This window comes from Aspergillus pseudotamarii (genome assembly GCF_009193445.1).
Source record: "Aspergillus pseudotamarii strain CBS 117625 unplaced genomic scaffold BDV38scaffold_43, whole genome shotgun sequence".
Lineage (NCBI taxonomy): Eukaryota > Fungi > Ascomycota > Eurotiomycetes > Eurotiales > Aspergillaceae > Aspergillus > Aspergillus pseudotamarii.
The window spans coordinates 74581-92565 of NW_022475057.1; the positions used below are offsets into that span (position 1 = coordinate 74581).

Genomic DNA, 17985 nt, shown 5'->3' on the forward strand with positions numbered 1-17985 from the left:
GCATTTTTTTTTTCGGAACTTTTTTTTCGCCATTAAATTACCTATTCTGTCATCAATCGTTACACCGTTGATAGAGTTCGTTGAGGGAGCCCAGCTGCTCGCAGCTCAACAGAGCATTAACGCAGAAATGAAGTGAAAAAAGAAAGAAAAAAGAAAAATCAACGAAACACAATAGAAGAAACACAGACCAAGCATCCCATCATCAACAGTCACATTCTCCTCCTAATCATGAACACCCCTAGTTCAAGGTGTGTTCATCACTGCTATGCCACGCTTGCTTGAACTTATCCGACAGCAATTGCAATAGGCCCGACACAAACACGGAAGGTTCACCCTCAGGGTCCGCCAGTCCACTCGGGGTTGTCTGCTTTGCGGTGTGGTTGGCACTGGAGGTGACGTTGCTTTGTGGTTTGGTAGGCGCGGTGCTGTTACTCTCATTTGTGGTTTGATTTTGCTTCCAGTTGTTGAGTTTCGCGAGATTATCCAAATCAATACTTTTGAAGAGATCGCCGACCAGATCATCAGACCCTGGTATCATTCTCTGTCATACACCGTTAGTGGCTTCCTTTCCCAGTTGCCAATCAAAGAAATGTTCTTGTGACGTACCGGGTCCGCATTGCGTGCATGCAACGTCCCAGATCTGGGGATTTCCGTGACGGGGCGCGAGTGGCTAATAGAGGCAAGAGCCAGGAAGGCCAGGACAAGCAGGCAAGCTAGGGATGATGCCTTGGTAAGCAACGCCATGTTTCTTGAGTTGAAACAATTAAAATTAGGTTGTTTGGATATGTGAAAAGGGAATAAGCTGTGGTGAAGAGAACTATTAACTTAGAGGATATGAAGCCAGTAACGTCAGGTCGATCCAGTATTAAGTTGGATCTGTCAGAGCGATCGTCAACTGCTAGATATATCCTTCGATTGACTCCCTATTCCCCCCTGGCGGTTGCTTGGCCGTTGTGTGGAATGGGACAGCAGTCGGCCCGGATACCACAAGCTGCCAAATCGCACACATCTTATGTAGTTCAAAACCAATCGCTAACATTCTACATACCTGAGGCGTTCGAATCGCGTTGGTCCTTAGAGGGACTGTTGTATATAGTGTGGTTGCCCGCTGATGCTCTTCCAAAGTCATAGTCTAGAACATCCATAAATTCGAACACACAATCTGCCGTATGAATAAACCAAAGAAATCCGACACCGGCTTCCCGGCTGGCATTTGTTGTGCTACCCAAGTGGGGGTTGGGTCAATAAGGGAATGAGGGATACCTACATTCCAGTGAGGGGAGGGCATGCCAGGGCAAACTTTCAACTGCTGATATTTGTAGTAAGCAGTAGTGATCCTCACGCCACTCACCAGTATGAACACTTGATGAGATCAAAATGAGTCTATTGGAATGCAGCAAAGTATATGTGTACTCATCGAACCAAGCTCATTGGAGAAGAAGGAGCAATGTTGCTTTGTACTAGTCGTGTACTATAAATACCCGACTCGACCAACTCCGTGTAAGCACTTCGCAGGCTGAGTCGAGTCGAGTCGAGTCGAGTCGGTGCGTGGGTGTGAGAATCAATTAAGATATCACATGAAATAATTGCAACTTCACAAAGTCTTGCTTCTATTTGTACATGCGATTTCTACTACTGCATGATATGAGACATCTTTAGCCACAATAGGGGAAGGTCCCTGCGTATCCCTGCAGTGGCGCCTGGGACATCGCATACCATACATTAGTCACAATTAGCCGACGTTACATTTGGCTTTGACGTCTCTCCAAAATATGAATGTATGATTAGCCTCATACCAAAGTCAAAGTCTTAGATCCAGTGACATACGTCGGAGCCTCGGAAAATTATGCTTGTTGACACATATAACGTCGAGCCTCATTGACACTCATGGCAATCATTCAGCAGATACTGCTCATCGCGGTGACCCAAAGGGTACGAACACATATTATATAGACAATGCCGGATGATAACCGTACCCTCGAAGCCTGTATGTGCATGTGTTGTTAGCCCGCGTTCGAATCTCCTTTCACTGAATGCAGCGAAGCATGTCGAGAACTCACAGCCCTGGTTTTAGGAACCAAGATGATCACGGGATGCTACCTGGTATTGATACATACCGCCTTGTTAATACTCCCTCTAGCGTCGCTGACGTCCTTGTATAACCGTCCAAGCGCATCACTCGGTAGCTTCTTTCCAACCGAGTAATGACATTGGATAGGAGCTATTGCGGTTCTAGAACCAAACCACAACCGGCTGTCTTTGAGAAAAAGGATTTGCTTTTCTGTTGTGGCGTCCACGCACATGTGTAAGGATTCAAGGCTGGGCAGGGGGGCAACTTTGTTGCTAAAATATCCACGTGTTTCAAGGCGCAACATCGTGCGATGGCTGTGGGCTGTCCGTATAGTGTGCCACTGGGAGTGTTGTTATAGCTGGACAGAAGCTCGAAGCCGTCAGTATAGATCACTTGCAAGTTCTGTCAGCTGTGACTGGTATAATGGTCTCGGTGTAGGTAAACGGCTTCATCTCGTTGACCCTATAGTTGTCTTTGCATCTGTTAGTGCCAAGTGCCATGAGTATATCTCATGCATAGGAAAAGGGGCAGTCTCCTTACCTTCTTGGACCATTCTGAAAGATATCTAGCTACACATTGAGACCGTTGATTCAGTGCATTTTGTGCCAATGACAGACTTTGCTGGCTAGAAGTGCTCAGAGCAATGTCCAAGCCCGACCGGCCTGGATCACCAGCTTGTCAGTTCTCGGGTTTATGGCTGATGATGCCGCTGAGCCCCGCACTTGAACTCATGGGTCTTAATAGTGTTTGAAAGAAGAGCATGAGCGAGCTCGTGGTTTGAGGTGGAGGGAAGCATCATACGTCAGGGTCAGGACAGCGAGACGACTAGAGGAGGATGACAGGAGCGGGTGAAGGACGCGGAGAGTTTCCTAAGAAGATGACAGACACGTTGTGAGTTTTCATCGTGAACAACAAGGGGTGATAGATAGGTTTGACATGAGCTCACAGTGAGGTGCCGACCGGAGACCGTCATGACAGAACTGTCTTCAACCTATGGGGGTCATGTTTGCTTTGTTCTGAGATAGACTAATGAGTGCCATGAACACAACAGCAAGATGAGCGTCTGAGATGCCCAAATTCTGTTGTGTATGGGCGTACGCACAACTAGAATGCACTGGTTTGGCTGCTGAGGACTAGTATAATACAGCTACAAAACCAGAATTCTCGACACTTTTCATCGTAGAGCAGCATGACAGATTCAAGTCATTAAACTACACCAATAATCCTTCAGTGGCCCTCACTAGTGACAGTTTCCTCATATCCAACACGTTGCCCACAATGTTCTGCAGGCTATACGGTACCTGCTTTTCGACCCGCCGGACAGAAAGTACACGAACCTGATACAACTATACTGTATAGTTTGGCTACATGTCGGAAATTTACACTCAATAGTGGAAAAATTCACGATAGCTAATTTACTGCCCATGCATACTCATCACAGTCAATACCCATGACCATGGCAGATGGTAGTACGAGGTCCGCTAGTAGGATTAGGGCTCCTCGGATTTGATTAATTACTGGCCTTGGCAGTCACTCGTCAGCAAATCATCAATTAAGCTTACAAGAAAGAATAAGCTGGTCCCCGAATACTGCCGAGTTTTGAACGGTTCTAACGCTTTTATCCTGGATGGACTATTAGCACGGAGTACGTAGTCATTAGTACCTGAGGTAGTCTTGTTCGGATAATCCGATTTGCCAAGCGAATGAAAACAAAGAAAAAGCGGACCCAACGAAGGGCAAAAAAAAAAAAAAGAAAAAGAAAAAAAAGCCTTGCTGGAAACCAGCCACACAGGATTTGAATCATGGACCCCGGCCAGGCCAACAGCTAAGCCCAGTTGACATCCATCACACTCCTTCGGTGCTTACTACCGGACAGCCCTAATCCATCGTCCGCCCCACTTCGGACCGGAGCATTCGTATGCACCTACGTAAGTTGTCGAAGGTGAACAATAAAGTTATCATCTTAGCGAAGCGCCGCAATCTCTGGAGAAAGGCAATGACCCCTGGGGGAAATGTTGTTGCCTTAGGTTGGTCCCACTGAGATGTGGCTCACAAACGTTGGCTTACGTATGGTCGTATGACGAGCCACAAGGGCCAAAACACTAAGCTTCGGACTAGGGAAAAGTCTAGATAGGTGTGCAAGCCGAGGATACTAAATAGTGGTCTGTGTCTCTTCATTATCTTTTATTGTGTACAGCACTAGGGCTGTTAGCAGGATTAACCTGCAGCGCTTAGCTGTCTCTGCTGTCTTCGATACGCTCTCTGTCATAGTCCTGGCCCCACTCCGTGACGTCTCTGCTTACGTAGTATAGTAAGCTTTTCTGTGATGCTTCATAGATTGTTATCAGATGTTAATGCAAAAGCGAAGGGACCATGGTGATCTTTGCTGATTTTTCTTCTTATTTCTCCCAAACATGCCTTGTTTTCCCGGGTATACGTATTCCTCATTGTGACATGTGCCGTCTCGTGATAGATAGCTGATCTTTCTCTATCCCGTTATTAGACGAGATCATATAGAGCGTACGCGGAGCACGTACGTATATCGGACTAGGATATGAGATCTGAAGATTTAACGTTAACATATTCCATGCAGTCCAAATCGAACTATGTAATCAAAAGAAGTGGGCTGTGAATCCACCACAGCACCTAAATCGCTGAGCCACCGATCCTGATGGGATCAACGCATTACTAAGGCACCACTATCTCGTCACATACATTGAAGGAAAGTAAAAGAAGCTAAGGGTAAACGTCGGGAAATACGGCAATTACATCCCGGGTCTCACTGCACGTCGTCAGTATTTCCAGAATTTCAATACCGTCCGAAGAAAACAAACTCAAAAGTCAAAATATTCTCCGTTCGCCCTCAGACCGGTAACTTAACACAATCCAATACGGACAATAACAAAACAGGGTTTCCCGTCCCAAACTTTCTTCCGGACCCTGAAGATCGTGTGATTGAGTCAGCAGCATTAAAGTAACTGACTCGGTACCCTAAAAAACCATAGACTATTGAACAATAATACGGTCTGATATACTGGAACCCTATCTACCGTCCCACGTTCTACTAACCCATGGATATGCATCCCCCTCGGACCCAAAGTACAACATTTGTACAAACCCACACCTCACCAAGACGAACAGCAGCAAGGAGAGAAGAAGAAAAAGGAGGAAAGAAAAAAAAAATATTCTGATACATAACCTCCTAGGAGCAAAATTCGACATGTCTCATCTGCCAATTGCTAAGCTGCACCAGTCTAGACCCCTCATGGCTTGTTTCAGGTCCATCCAAACCTTTTTTACTCCCTCCCATTAACTCATTCCAATTTTTCTAAATTCACGTACTCCGCACACCTACGGGATCCTTCCGTGAGCTGAGACGGTGATCTAGCCTGAGACGGCCGATCGACCCTTTACCCCAACCGGTTCTCTTCACCATCAACTTAAACGGGAGGTTTAACCCGGCGATACTATACACAAAGGGCGATGATCCTTGCCTCGTCGAAGCCGCAGTTCACGTCATCTCTCTCACGATATACGTATCGCCTGCGCCGACATCTACGTATGTACGCCACTAGAATTCTTAAAATAAAAAGAAGCAGACAAAGAAAACGACGGGGAGGCTAGGGCCCAGCCGCAAGCTTGGAAGGGTTGTTGTCATAAGGCAGAAGGCGGAGTAGAAGAAGAATAATAACAAGAACAAGGGAACAATAAACATTGATGATATCCCCCTTGTTCGTTTTGGGTTTTTTTTCCCTACCTCGTGTTTTCCCGGTCTGCACATCATTGCCGGGATCGGCTAGTGGCTTGAAGAACTGACGTCTGCTATCTAACTCTACTTCACGCTTTTGCCGGTATTGTCGTTCTGTAAGTTGTAATTCAAATAAATCAAAAACGAGAAAGGCTAGTCTACTAGGAGTATAAACTGAACGCCACGTGAGGCTGTTTTTTACACCAAATCTCACGTTTCGCTCGTCTCAAAGGGGATTGGGGAACGGTCGATATCGTCTAGGATAGGAAGGGAAAATAAAGAGAGCAGGAGGGATAAAAGATTAATTTATCTTTCTTTTTCATTGGTCTACTTCTCTTTTCTTTAGGTTCTCCATATTTCATTTGCCCTTATGGAGTACTTGCTCTTGAGTTTTGAGGGAAAAAAAAAAAAGAAAAGAAAAGAAAACGAAAAAGAAAAAGAAAAAGATTAAGCTACAGGAACTAACCCAAGTGGTCCAGGGTTAAAGTGATTAAACACAGTGTGTTTCAAGAAATTTGTTAGGTACGGGTGATTTTCGGCAGAAGTGCCGTGGGTTGTTGAACTTGGTATATTTCGTCTTGGTGTACGGAGTAATTTTCGGTCTTCTAGTTCCCTAATATTTCTCCCCCTCGAATCATGAGCCGACAATAAGATTAAGGTCCAATGTTAACGGGCCTAGTTAGTAGTTCAAGATAAGTTAGAGTTAGTAAATTAAGCCAAGAAAAAGGCATTAAAGAAGAAGATTCGGCCGAATAAGAGATAGAACACAGGGCAAAGAAGAGTTAGTGTAGACTGACTGACTTACTCATGGGGGTTTTCCCTGAATCCAACGGCAGTTGAGAACTACCGTAAGGGGAGGGAAAAAAAAGTAAGTGCGGCCAAATCAACCCAAGATCTGGGCCTCTCCAGTAATGGTTCCCAGGAACAAGACGGACCCACCGCTAATGCGCTGACTAAGTTAAGTGGTCCTGCATTATTAATCGGGGGAGTCGAATCCCGACGCAGGGACAAGCTCGTCGTCTCATTACACGTCTTGGTATTTTGGCGCTAGGGGATTTACACCCAACATTCCATTAATGAGGGTTGAGGGGTTTACTTTTACTTTACCCCTCCGCTTTGCATGGCTGCATTGGCGTGTATGTATGTATCATTAGGGATGTAATTTTCCCCCTCTTTGTTCATACTGGAGAATAACCCACTTTAGGCAGAATATTTCTTTCAACTTGATTGTCGTGTGAGGACTTACCTCAGAAAACTCCAGTTCGGATATCAACATTCTAGAAGGACAATGAATAAGCGGACATCCGACTCGCCGCCCTCATCGGATGTCCGATTCCCCGCCCCTTCGCGGTACAATGGATCAGAATACGATATATACGATACAGACACCTAAATGATTAGGTCTCTAAGACTTCCTTATCCAGTAAACTTAAGAGTCTACACTCCACCGGCTTATGATCTACGGCCGGCTTTCGACCAGTAGGCAGAGTCGGTAGTGAAAGCGGAACTCCACTTGATCCGGTAATTACAAGAAATAACCTGTCGCTAGTAGATTGGAAAATAAATGAAAAAAACAACCAAAAAAAAAAGAGGGTCAACGAATGTCTTGGTATTTCGCCTAGTAAAGCCAAAGGAACGTGGCCGTGTCCATGGGGTTCGTTACCACTTCTGATACGTCGAAACACATTCGCAACTCACATATACTCCCCCTTCGGATACATCCCTAAAAGGGGAACTAAGATGTAGCTATTCAGCTACTACTGTAGGGACCAGGATAGTGTTCTCTTAGTGTCGAAAAAGACCCCGTGCCAAGGATGAGCAGTTAGCAAATGGGGAGTGCTTGGTTTCTCACTGAGTGCTTGCTGTATGTGTGGTCTTATGCAGGCGCATAGTATGATTACTGTACTTGATACTACCTTGCCCCGGGGTATCAGCCAATGGATTGGTGGACGATTTGACATGGATCTGTAAAAGCCAACCTTGTTCCAGGGCTGTACATATACATTAGTAGATACTACCCTATGCAGATTGCAAGTAGGGCAGGACTGTCCAGAGTAATCAGAAGCAAGGCCGGGGGCCAAACGAGCGTTGATCAACAATCATTCCGCGGGACTACGGGTGCATCAGCCGGTTTCTCGGGATTTGTCCGTGCTGTCAGCTTCCATGTATGTAGACACATGATCTATGCAATATGGATGTCTCTGAACAGCTGGAAGGAAGAGGAGGTTTCAATACTTAAGCAAGCTGAGAAGATTGCTCCGAGACGTGCATAACTATTACTCAATCTTTGCTCTGCACTGCCGTATAAATAATATGCCCTGCAAATGACAAACATTACCAACCCTGCATACCCTAAGTCTCCATTCTAAATGGCTGGCTACCGCAACCGACTTGTTTAGTATAAGCAACCCCTCTCTTCGCTAACGGAAGCTCACGGGAACGATTTCGAGTGCGAGGAAAACTAATAAAAATAAAAATAAAAATAAAAATAAAAATAAAAACATCGCCGAATAAAACTATCAGAAGATATTTTAGTAGAGCATAAATCCGAGGTACTCGACGGAAGAGGCGCCTCGAAACCTAATCGCTGGATCTGGACGACATCCTGACGTTAACCTGGCAATGAACGCGTATGACCAGGAGCGCCCGATGCCCTGCTGGGGTTAGTATGGAGCCGGCGCACGCCATATACAGAGAGCCACTCAACATTGCCTACGTAGATAATGTGGCCTTCTCCGCAGAGGGGAACATGTAACTACAGGGCCAAGCATTTGACGACGATGAACATTGTGTATATCATCTTCCGGCCCGGCGCTAACAGGGAGGAGAGAGCTTATGGCAATCTTTATCAATGTTGATGCCTAGGGTGGAGTGAGCTAAGAGAAGACAGGATTGTGGATAGGTGGGTTTATAGAGAATGGTGTGGTACAGAGTTGGCTGGGGTTCGTTGTTGACGACGTTTGACAACACGTATGCGTGCTAAACTGTGGAAGCGATGCAGGATGGACAGGCCATATCTCGATAAAGCATGCTAAGAAGGCCTTAGCGTACTTGTTATGGGTCAGACGGGGAGGGGAGCGGAGGCATACTAGTAGCTTGCTAGCCATGCACTTGAGGGGCTATGAGCGAATCCTATGCTATTGTTCTCGAAATTAAATCCTACTCCTGCTACTAACTGAAACTTTCGATGGTTTCGAAGGACAACCAAGGGACTAGAAGAAGACGGGGGTGAAAAAAAAAAAGAATTGATAATAAAAAAATAAATGAATAAAAATCACTGGATATCTGCAAGGGATAGAACCACGTTTTTGAGAGGTTCACTGGGTTTTAGCCCGAGAGAATGAAGTCATTCCAGGTGCTGATTCGATCCCTCGCTGTGCCTATACACATAGGATGTACAATTTGCATGTATCGTTTTAACGTTTCAGTTTACCCATCATGGGTTCTTTTTCTTTACTCGATCGTAAATTCCATTTGCCACTACTCAAACTGCAATCGATGGCCGCTTCAATGGTGCAAATAGTTTCACAGCTCAAGGTCTCCCTCCGATGTCGTCGTCGTCGGTGGAACGAAGGCCGTGTTTTCCAGAATATCGGAGGGGATAATATCCGTTGTACATCCATTAAATTAAAAGCGAATCAGAAACGAAGGAAAGATCCAGAAGTGGATAAGTACATCGGCCAATCTCCACTTGGTGAACTCCATAGTACCGGTATGATACGGTTACGGTACCTAAGCCCGAGGCCTCGTACCGAGCCCTAAACCCGAGACGGACGGGGTCGTCCTCTATCTGATGTGGATAATAAAGCCTACTAGAACAACCTTGAAAATAACCTATCTCGGGCAAGAGAAGAGATGCAGGGTCTATCTTGATATTCAAGAGGAAATGAACAAAATGTATGTTTCCCGATCACATACACATTGGGATTTAACAACCCGCATCAGTAGACATTGTAGCTAATGCAGGATATAGTAGAACCACAGTTTCTATCACACCGTGGCTAAAAGCTTGTCCGTAAGGCTCTTTTGGGGACGTGATGAAAGGGCGCCTTACCAGGATGGGTAACGATGGGCATGATTGCTGTCTCGGCAGCACGAGTGCTTGAAGGGTTGTGCTCTCGACAATAGGCTGTAGATCTAGTGTCAACGCGGAATATTTTCTATAAAAAGGTCACACATTGACCATTATTCTTAGTTGAGACATTTTTGGTGCTATTTTGAACTTCGACGCTTTCGTGGTTCATTGATCTATTGAGATATTGAACTCCAGAATAAAAGAAACCTTTTTGGAGGCGTTGCTGTCCCTGATCCAGACCATACGACATGTATGTAATCTCAATACGCAGTAGAGTTCACACCGGTGCAGGAACTAAAAGTGACGAGAAGATTACTTTTTCCGGGAATCCCTGGAAAGCTCTCTGTATCTAGTGGTTAGCGTAATAAAATAACTACGTACTATTTTCTTTTATTTTTATTTTCTGTTAATTACTTATCACAGCCAATAGTGCAAAATTGTGCATTAGAGGCATCGTATGAAAAGTGATATCAATCCAGATATTGATCAAAGGCAGGGACAATTGACACCAAAACTCGGCGCCTTTTACCGTATTCATTCCAACCTCCAGTCTAAGCATACCTCGAAGGAACATAGTAACCTATGTATATCTTGTTCCCCAAGAAATAATACCGAATAGAAATAACTAAACCATATGAGAAAGAAATATTGCAATAAATCAGCTGACGACAAGAACACGTACCAACCAGGGATTTAGTTTACTTTAGATCGGATTATACTACTTGGAGGGGCTTTCGGGCCCTGACCGGGGGCGTTGGTCCCTTTTCACGATGGGTATCCTGACGAAAAGGATGATGATAACGACCCATTGAGTGGACGAAGATGTTAGAGACTTGGTAAATATAGCACGTCGGAGACTCGGAGAGAGCAAAGCCACCCTTCTGGCTAGAGCGGAGTGGCTGCCCCGACGAAGGGATTTGGGAGTTAGTGGACGGAGTTTACTGTAAAGAGGTAAGGGTCAGGATTGTAAGGAACGCCCTGCCATTAATGACTGGGTCCCAGAAGTTTACTAGTGCCGGGTGTTGGTTGTATCTCTCGGAATTACTACCATTTGAATGTTAAATTGTTTAGCCACACCTTAGAGTTCCTGAATTGCTTGAATTTTTTATTTTTTATTTTTTATTTTTCAGTTCAATTTCAGTTCATTTATTTATTTATTTTCGGGACTCCGAGACCCAGTGGGAAAATTAACTCTTAATTCGCAAAAGGGCAAGATTTTTGGGTTTTTGTTTTTGAAATCTGAATTTATTATTTTCAGATATTTCCTCCTATCGTACCGAAAGTCTCTGAGAATACAAGCGAGTGAAAAAATGATTGAAATTTTTATACCTTTATTATCATTTTCTTTTCTTTTTCTTGTTCATGATTTTTTAAAATTACACTGGTCCCAACAAGACTCTGGGCAGACCCTTGGCCCCCTCATAAGAGAACAAATCCAAGGATTCCATGGACAGACTAGTAGCCGTGGTCTAGTATTATTCTAATTATTATTACTTTTATTTTATTCTTCTACAAATGAATGATGCCTACCACGGATCCACCAGGACTGGAGAACTAACTAGTGTCGTGGACACCCTCGAACGCTAACTAACTGGTTCACTAGTACAGCGACTAAGTAACGACTGACTGACTTGACTGAGATGGCCAGAGCTTCTGGAGAGACCCTGGACGGGTTTCAAGATGCTTCTGCTTCTTCTTCCTCTTATTCTTCTACTTCTTGTCCCATTTTTCTTTTTTCTTTTTCTCTTTCTCTTTTTTTTTCCCCTTCTCTCTTTATCATTTGTCGTTCTTCCTCATTTCCTTCTACATTTATTTCTCTTTCCATTCGCCTTTCTCCTCATCCTCTTTCATCCTCTATTCCAATTTCCTTCGTCCAAACCTTCAATACTCTCCTTCGCCATTCCCCTCTTCTAATTAGACAAGCGTCTATCTTAGCACTTCCTTCAATCGTCCCTTATCGATCAACATCTATCAAATCACCTATCACGTCTGTATCACATTTGACGGTCTCCTCTTCTCATCATCAATACCCGGGTGCAATCTCATTTCTCAATCCGGCTTTGGTGCTTCTCGACTTACTCATCTCGCTATTTTTCTTGGCTCCGGCACTTCTCTGGAAGATAGTTGCTAGGGCTTATACCTGTCAGGGTATTGATCTAACTCTCCTCCTATCTTCTGATCATTCCTTCATAACGCATCTCCGGAAAACGACCGGTTCAATTTTCAACCCCCTTTAAGAACCATATATTTTTCTGTCCCCTATCGGAAGTGATCGGTGCCATCAACTATAGAGAGGAAACCGAACATTTAAATCGTCTGTCAACGCCATTGTCCAGTCTTGAGGGGTGGATCAGTCGGGCTCTTTTTCATCATCCAGAACGTGGCAGGAGTTCTCGGGATTCTGTCCGGTTAAAATTGATTACTTCGCCAAGGAGGCCGAGTTCCACTGGGGTTTTGTCAGATCTGCATTCAAGTACCTGGCAATAGATCTAGTGCATGTCGCACGAAGAAAGGACAAACATCCTCGAAGACATTTCGTGAGTACTCCCCATTTGATAGCTTTTCTTTTTTTATCGTGGGTGCTTTTGGAAATTGGGATCACAGACCCCTGTGTCGTCCGATATTACTAAAGAATGGTTCGAAAGGAAACAAGTTAGCTAACTGTCCCAAAAGTCGCCCAATACCAGATATTTCTAGCGTAAAATATGGCTAGCTGCAAGGCAGGCTTCGTGTCCATATTAAACAATGATGACAATCCATCATTCACAGTACGATCAAGCCCTCGGTTGTGCAGGCCGCATTCTACTTCATCATACCCTTATCCGTCAGAGCCACGACGAGAGGCATTAAACTCATACTATCGCTATGGGTATGCGCATTCAGACTCTTTCCCAGTGAACCGGCAACAGTTCGATCCCGTGTCGGAAGCCGCGCAGCCCACGTCCCCTGGGTCATCCGACTGCTCTTACGACTACATGAGCGCCGGACCCGGTTACTATATGCAGTCTCATCGTCAGGAACCCCATGTTTACCAAGCGCCGAACGCAGGAACCGCGACGACCAATGCTGAGAAAAGACTCAGTGCTAACAGCGTATCTGACCCTCCCTCCCCACCAGCATCGATTAGTGGATCCAGGGATGCCATGGCAACCAAAGTAAACCGAAAGAACAAATATCCATGCCCGTTTGCTGCTAGTCACAACTGTTCCGCTACCTTCACGACTTCGGGACATGCGGCGCGCCATGGAAAGAAGCACACTGGCGAAAAAAGCGTACACTGCCCGATTTGCAACAAAGCTTTCACCCGAAAGGACAATATGAAGCAGCACATTCGAACGCATCGGACACACTCTGAAGATCGGCCAACGGGTGTGACGGAGAAGGATACTGATGCAGGTAACCGGTGGCGTGTCAGGAGGGACAGCCCCGTGTACAACCACCACCGATCCTCAAGCCAGTCCCAGATGGATGGGAATGCCTACGACAGCATGGCAACTATGAGATGAGCGCAAGTGACTGTGTCAGCGTTCGCAGCCACTTGAAACGATGTCACCATGGATTTGATGAGTAACACGTGTGAGGCGAACATATATGAGCAATCGAACTCTCTAGCAATCTCCCAGATCAGGGCAGTTGTGGGAGGCCAACCCTCCACCATTATTTGCCCTGTCTTTGCTTTTCTATTCCTTTCCCATTTTTCATGACCCCCAGATGGTCTTTGATCTTCATATTTTGGAGCAACTCGACAGGCTTTGAGGGTGACTGCTGTGCGGCACTCTCACACACGGTCACAGGTTTGATTTCTGCCGCCTGGAAATGGCGGATAGAATTGGGATAGAATGGCTTAACCATGATTTGAACAGAGGACTGACTGGGCAGCAAAGTCCGGATTTTCTCATCTCTATACCATTTGGCACGGGCTATTACCTTGCCTTTTTTTTCTCTTCTTTATTCTTTGACATTTCTCCTTTATTGATGTTTTTTAAACTCTATTGCATGGCTAGTTTGGATCAGCTTATAAGCGTTGTTTTTGTCTTGGGGGTTTTCCTTTTTTCCTTTTATTCCCCCCTTGTGCCACGAGAAGTTCCAAGTTATGGCCCAGAAAACTTTTTTTTATTTGTTTATTTTTTTTTGATATGTATAGTATACCAACTGTGTTAGGGGCCCATTGTGTAAGAGACCATGTCACATTGAAACGTGAATGAACTGATTGATACCACACTGGAACGATTGTCTATCGGCGAGCGTAAATTCAAGTAGTACGGTACGGGACAAGACATGCCACGGAGATACCCCTACCGATCAATGGCCGCACGCCTTGTGAATCACTGAGACCCCCAGGACAAACAAGGTTGAACCACGGCACGCAGCCCGAAACCATGGTTGTCAAACTAGTCGTCGGTCTAGGTCAGGAACAGACGGGTCCATCTATGGAGCCCGATGTGATGGAGCTTGGCCTGAAGTGCCGAGAGCCTCGATGAGGCGTAACATGTTAAGGCGGACAATCATCGCTTTCTCTTCATGCTGATTGAATGAATAAGGGATTGGGGTGATGCGACATGATGTCAATGGCGATTGTGTGTCTTTCCATTTAGTATTTGAGCTCTTGAAATTGTCAAATCAAACGATGATTGAACGTGATCTGGTTAGTCATCCATGACGGGATCGCTGCCCAAGGCCCCAAACGGGTAAGGTGTTGTCCTCAGGTGCTCATGCGAAAGGCACTGTAGTATTTTCAGGTGTGCATCAAATTTAGGGTCCGGCTCCACTACTTCATTACCACTCTACGATCCTGTGTGCTATACACTCTCTACTATACGGGCGAATGGAACATATGAAACACATCGATCACGACCATCCTGTTTAACCAGACGGCTTATACCTTGATGATCGAGCTTGGACCGTTTCAGCCTTACTTGAGCGAAACAGCGAATCATTCTATTAATACTACTAGTACTGGACTGGACATTCTGTCAGCGAGGTACCGCTCATACGTCACTGACGTGCAGCTGCCCCGCCTCTTGCCACAATCTCTCCCGTGCCAATCTTCTTGTTTTCTTGTCTTTTTCTTTTTTTTCTTTTGCATCTTCATTCTTACTTATTACTCTCTCTCTTCCTCTTTTAACTCACGTCTCATTGTCTCACTTTCTCTTTCCTCCCCTCCCCGAGCTCCCTCACATCCTTCTCCCCAAATCGTTGAACTCTGTTGTTGGTGTATCCTGTATGATCGTCACCCCCACTGGTCTAGACTTTGTCTTCCCACTCTAGCCAAAACAATGGCGTACTACGACGAAAGCCATTACTATTCCCCTCGCGATCGCTATGCGCGCCCATCCAGCGTCTACTCACAAGACTATTACTCCGGCGGTGGTCCCTATAGTAACAGTCGCCACGAGACGGGTGTCGTCCGTCGGCGCAACGGTAGCAACGAGTCACTTCCGGGGGATTATGGCTACGAATATGGATATGGTCTACCCCCTCAGTCTCGCCACTCTAGGGTTCCCACCGTCCAAGAAGGCATGCACAGGTCCCACTCCATGGGAGGCCGTGGTTCGTATTATGATGATCCCGACTATCATCATTCGCGCCATAGTCGTCGTTCGAAACGTTATGATTATGATGATCCACGTATGTAGTCTGTTTCTAAAAAGGCCAAACTAGCGTGGCTGGGATATCTTGGACTAATCTTACCGGAACAGGTGACCGTCACAGGCGCTCGCAGCGTTCTCCGTCTAGCAGCCGATCGCCTCCTCCCCGCAGACGTCGCAAATCCCTCTCAGAGCAGGCTATGGAAGCCCTAGGTGTAGGTTCCGCTGCCTCCTCGTCCTCTAAGCATCACGAGCACCGTCGCGGACGTTCCCACGGCCATCATAGCAGGTCTTACTCTTATTCACCCTCTCCGACTCGGAACAGAAGCCGTCATCGGCGGGATCGGAGTGAGCAGCGAATTGAACAGGCCATGAAAGCAGCTCTGACTGCAGGCGCAGTGGAAGCTTTTCGTGTGCGCAAAGAACCCGGCGACTGGACGGGCGCAAAAGGCAAACGGATTCTCACTGCCGCTTTGACAGCGGGTGGCACTGATGGAATCGTGGACCGGGACCCTAACAAACATTCCAAGCGTCATATCATCGAGTCTACACTGGCTGGCCTGGCTGCGAACCATTTTGTGAACGGCCCCCGGTCTCGCTCGCGGTCCAAGTCCCGAGGCCGCGAAAAGAGTAAGAGTAAACTTCCTGATCTTGCCGCTGCTGGAGCCTTGGCCGCTGCTGGGAAGGAAGCATATAGTCGGTTTCGGTCCAGGTCCCGTCCACGTGGTCGGTCCCACTCGCGGGACAGCCAGGACGATTCTCCGCGCCGGCCCAGAAAGCGGAGTAAGAGCGTTTCCGACTATATCAACCGGGGTATGGAAGCGCTAGGCCTTGAAAACAAGGATAAGGACAAAGACGACCGGAGACGACATCGCGATCGACCCTCTCGCCGAGATGACTACTCGGACTATGACTCGGATAGCGACTACGGATCTAGGCACCATGGGAGCTCAAGACGGACTCGGCATTCCAGAGATGTAGGTCGATCTTTAAACCCTGACAGTAATCATTCGCCATCATCCCACAGTAGGTCCGGAGCCACAGGCGAGGAAGGCCACACTTACCACCAGGATAATAACTCAAATTCGGATAAGGATTCTGACCTTGGAAGCAGTACCGATGAGGAGCACCAGCATAAGAAGCTGACGCGGAAGATGCTCCTAACTACCGGTCTGGCCACCGTAGCAACCATCCACGCAGCCCACGGCTTACACGGAAGCATGGAAAAGCACAAGAAACGAGCCAAAATGGTGAAAGAGGGTGATATGTCTCCCGAAGAAGCACGCAAACTCAGAGTGAAAAACAACCTTGTCGACGCAGCGAGTGTAGGTCTTGCAACGCTGGGCATCAAAGGCGCAGTTGATGAATGGAGACATGTCGACCATATGCGCAAAGAGCGCAAAGATTTCCGAAAACAGTGCGATTCGAAACGAGAACGCCGCCGGGCTCAAAGTTACGGAGCCATGCCACACCGTTACACGATGTATCCCGACGAAATCGAAGAATATCCCCCCTCCCAACATGGATCGAGAGGTCGGTCTATGTCGGTAGCCCAAGAAGTATGATTTCATCTGTGGAAAAATTACCCCGAACTATGCAAATTGAAATTGACCGTTTGCGAACGCTATATCTTAATGACTGTATGAAACTGATGACCATGGCGGTGATGACCTTATGACTTTCTTTGTTTCTTCGTTTTATGTGCTTTGCAAGTTTATGTCTTTATGCAAGGGAAATTTTGCCTCCTTAGGTACAGTTTGAATTTTATTTCGGTAACATGTTCATTACTATATCTCTGCCTTCAGTATTCTCGTACAGCGCTCTGCATCCATACTCAATACTGAACCTGCAAGCGAGTTAGTGCTTTATACTACTAGTACCCAGTACAAAGCCACCACAGAACTCAAGATTATTCACCAACCAGAATAACCATCCTTATCTAGGCCAAACCACTCTCCCCCCAAAAAAAGGGCCAACCTCCTAGTTAGTCCACACCACTAGTCAAAAAATGCAAATAACAGAACTCCACCAGAAACGATCACAAGCACAGACCCATCCATTCCTTACGCCAGATCCATTAATGCAATAGATAGATGACATCTCGAGATTAAAAACGGAGCGTATGGCATGACCACGCCTCACATAAAGTAGTGTGGCTGGATGAAACTCGGGAGTCCTGGTACTTTAATTGGGTGTTGGTTGAGTGAGATTAATTTAATATGCATAGATTGGGACGGAGAGATTGCGGGTCATTGGATTAAATTGCTGGTGGCATTTATGCGAAGGAAAAAAGAAACTCTATATACGACTCCGAAGCACAACACCGGTATCCTGTCCGAGCAAAAAGAGGAATTCAAAGAGATGATGGGTTTCATGAAAGCGATTGAGGAGAAAGTAAACCAATAAGGAACAAGATAAATGCGTAGATGCATGGAGCGGGTAGGACGAGTCACAACAGGTGGAATTGGGACGCTTCAATGATGAATCCTAGTGGCGAAACAGA

General features: G+C 46.1%; 7 protein-coding genes across 7 annotated transcripts; 4 read left to right on the plus strand and 3 right to left on the minus strand.

The window, feature by feature from the left end:
* Positions 1–154: 154 nt before the first annotated feature.
* On the minus strand, positions 155–1243 carry BDV38DRAFT_139161 (uncharacterized protein). Its single transcript, XM_032051394.1, has 3 exons — positions 1049–1243; positions 607–713; positions 155–541 (listed from the first exon to the last, which is right to left on the minus strand). Exons 1-3 carry the CDS (start codon positions 1143–1145, stop codon positions 239–241), a joined length of 507 nt encoding a protein of 168 aa, XP_031911495.1. The 5' UTR covers positions 1146–1243; the 3' UTR covers positions 155–238.
* Positions 1244–5102: 3859 nt separating this feature from the next.
* BDV38DRAFT_252289 (uncharacterized protein) lies at positions 5103–5426 on the minus strand (the record flags this gene model as incomplete). Its single annotated transcript, XM_032055106.1, has 1 exon — positions 5103–5426. A coding segment is annotated over exon 1 (176 nt), but the record flags the coding sequence as incomplete, so codon positions are not given.
* BDV38DRAFT_252290 (uncharacterized protein) lies at positions 5385–5921 on the minus strand. The gene has a single exon (XM_032055107.1). The coding sequence runs from the start codon at positions 5853–5855 to the stop codon at positions 5652–5654; it is 204 nt and encodes a 67-aa protein (XP_031911497.1). The 5' UTR covers positions 5856–5921; the 3' UTR covers positions 5385–5651.
* A 5567-nt stretch (positions 5922–11488) lies between these two features.
* BDV38DRAFT_139181 (uncharacterized protein) lies at positions 11489–12365 on the plus strand. Its single transcript, XM_032051396.1, has one exon. It carries the CDS (start codon positions 11535–11537, stop codon positions 12129–12131), a length of 597 nt encoding a protein of 198 aa, XP_031911498.1. The 5' UTR covers positions 11489–11534; the 3' UTR covers positions 12132–12365.
* On the plus strand, positions 12366–13555 carry BDV38DRAFT_139182 (C2H2-type zinc finger protein). Its single transcript, XM_032051397.1, has one exon. It carries the CDS (start codon positions 12600–12602, stop codon positions 13398–13400), a length of 801 nt encoding a protein of 266 aa, XP_031911499.1. The 5' UTR covers positions 12366–12599; the 3' UTR covers positions 13401–13555.
* Positions 13556–14121, plus strand: BDV38DRAFT_139179 (uncharacterized protein). The gene has a single exon (XM_032051395.1). The coding sequence runs from the start codon at positions 13711–13713 to the stop codon at positions 14053–14055; it is 345 nt and encodes a 114-aa protein (XP_031911500.1). The 5' UTR covers positions 13556–13710; the 3' UTR covers positions 14056–14121.
* Positions 14122–15170: 1049 nt separating this feature from the next.
* On the plus strand, positions 15171–17047 carry BDV38DRAFT_284877 (uncharacterized protein; the record flags this gene model as incomplete). The annotated part of the gene is made up of 2 exons (XM_032060365.1): positions 15171–15522; positions 15594–17047. 2 exons carry the CDS (start codon positions 15171–15173, stop codon positions 17045–17047), a joined length of 1806 nt encoding a protein of 601 aa, XP_031911501.1.
* Positions 17048–17985: the final 938 nt, after the last annotated feature.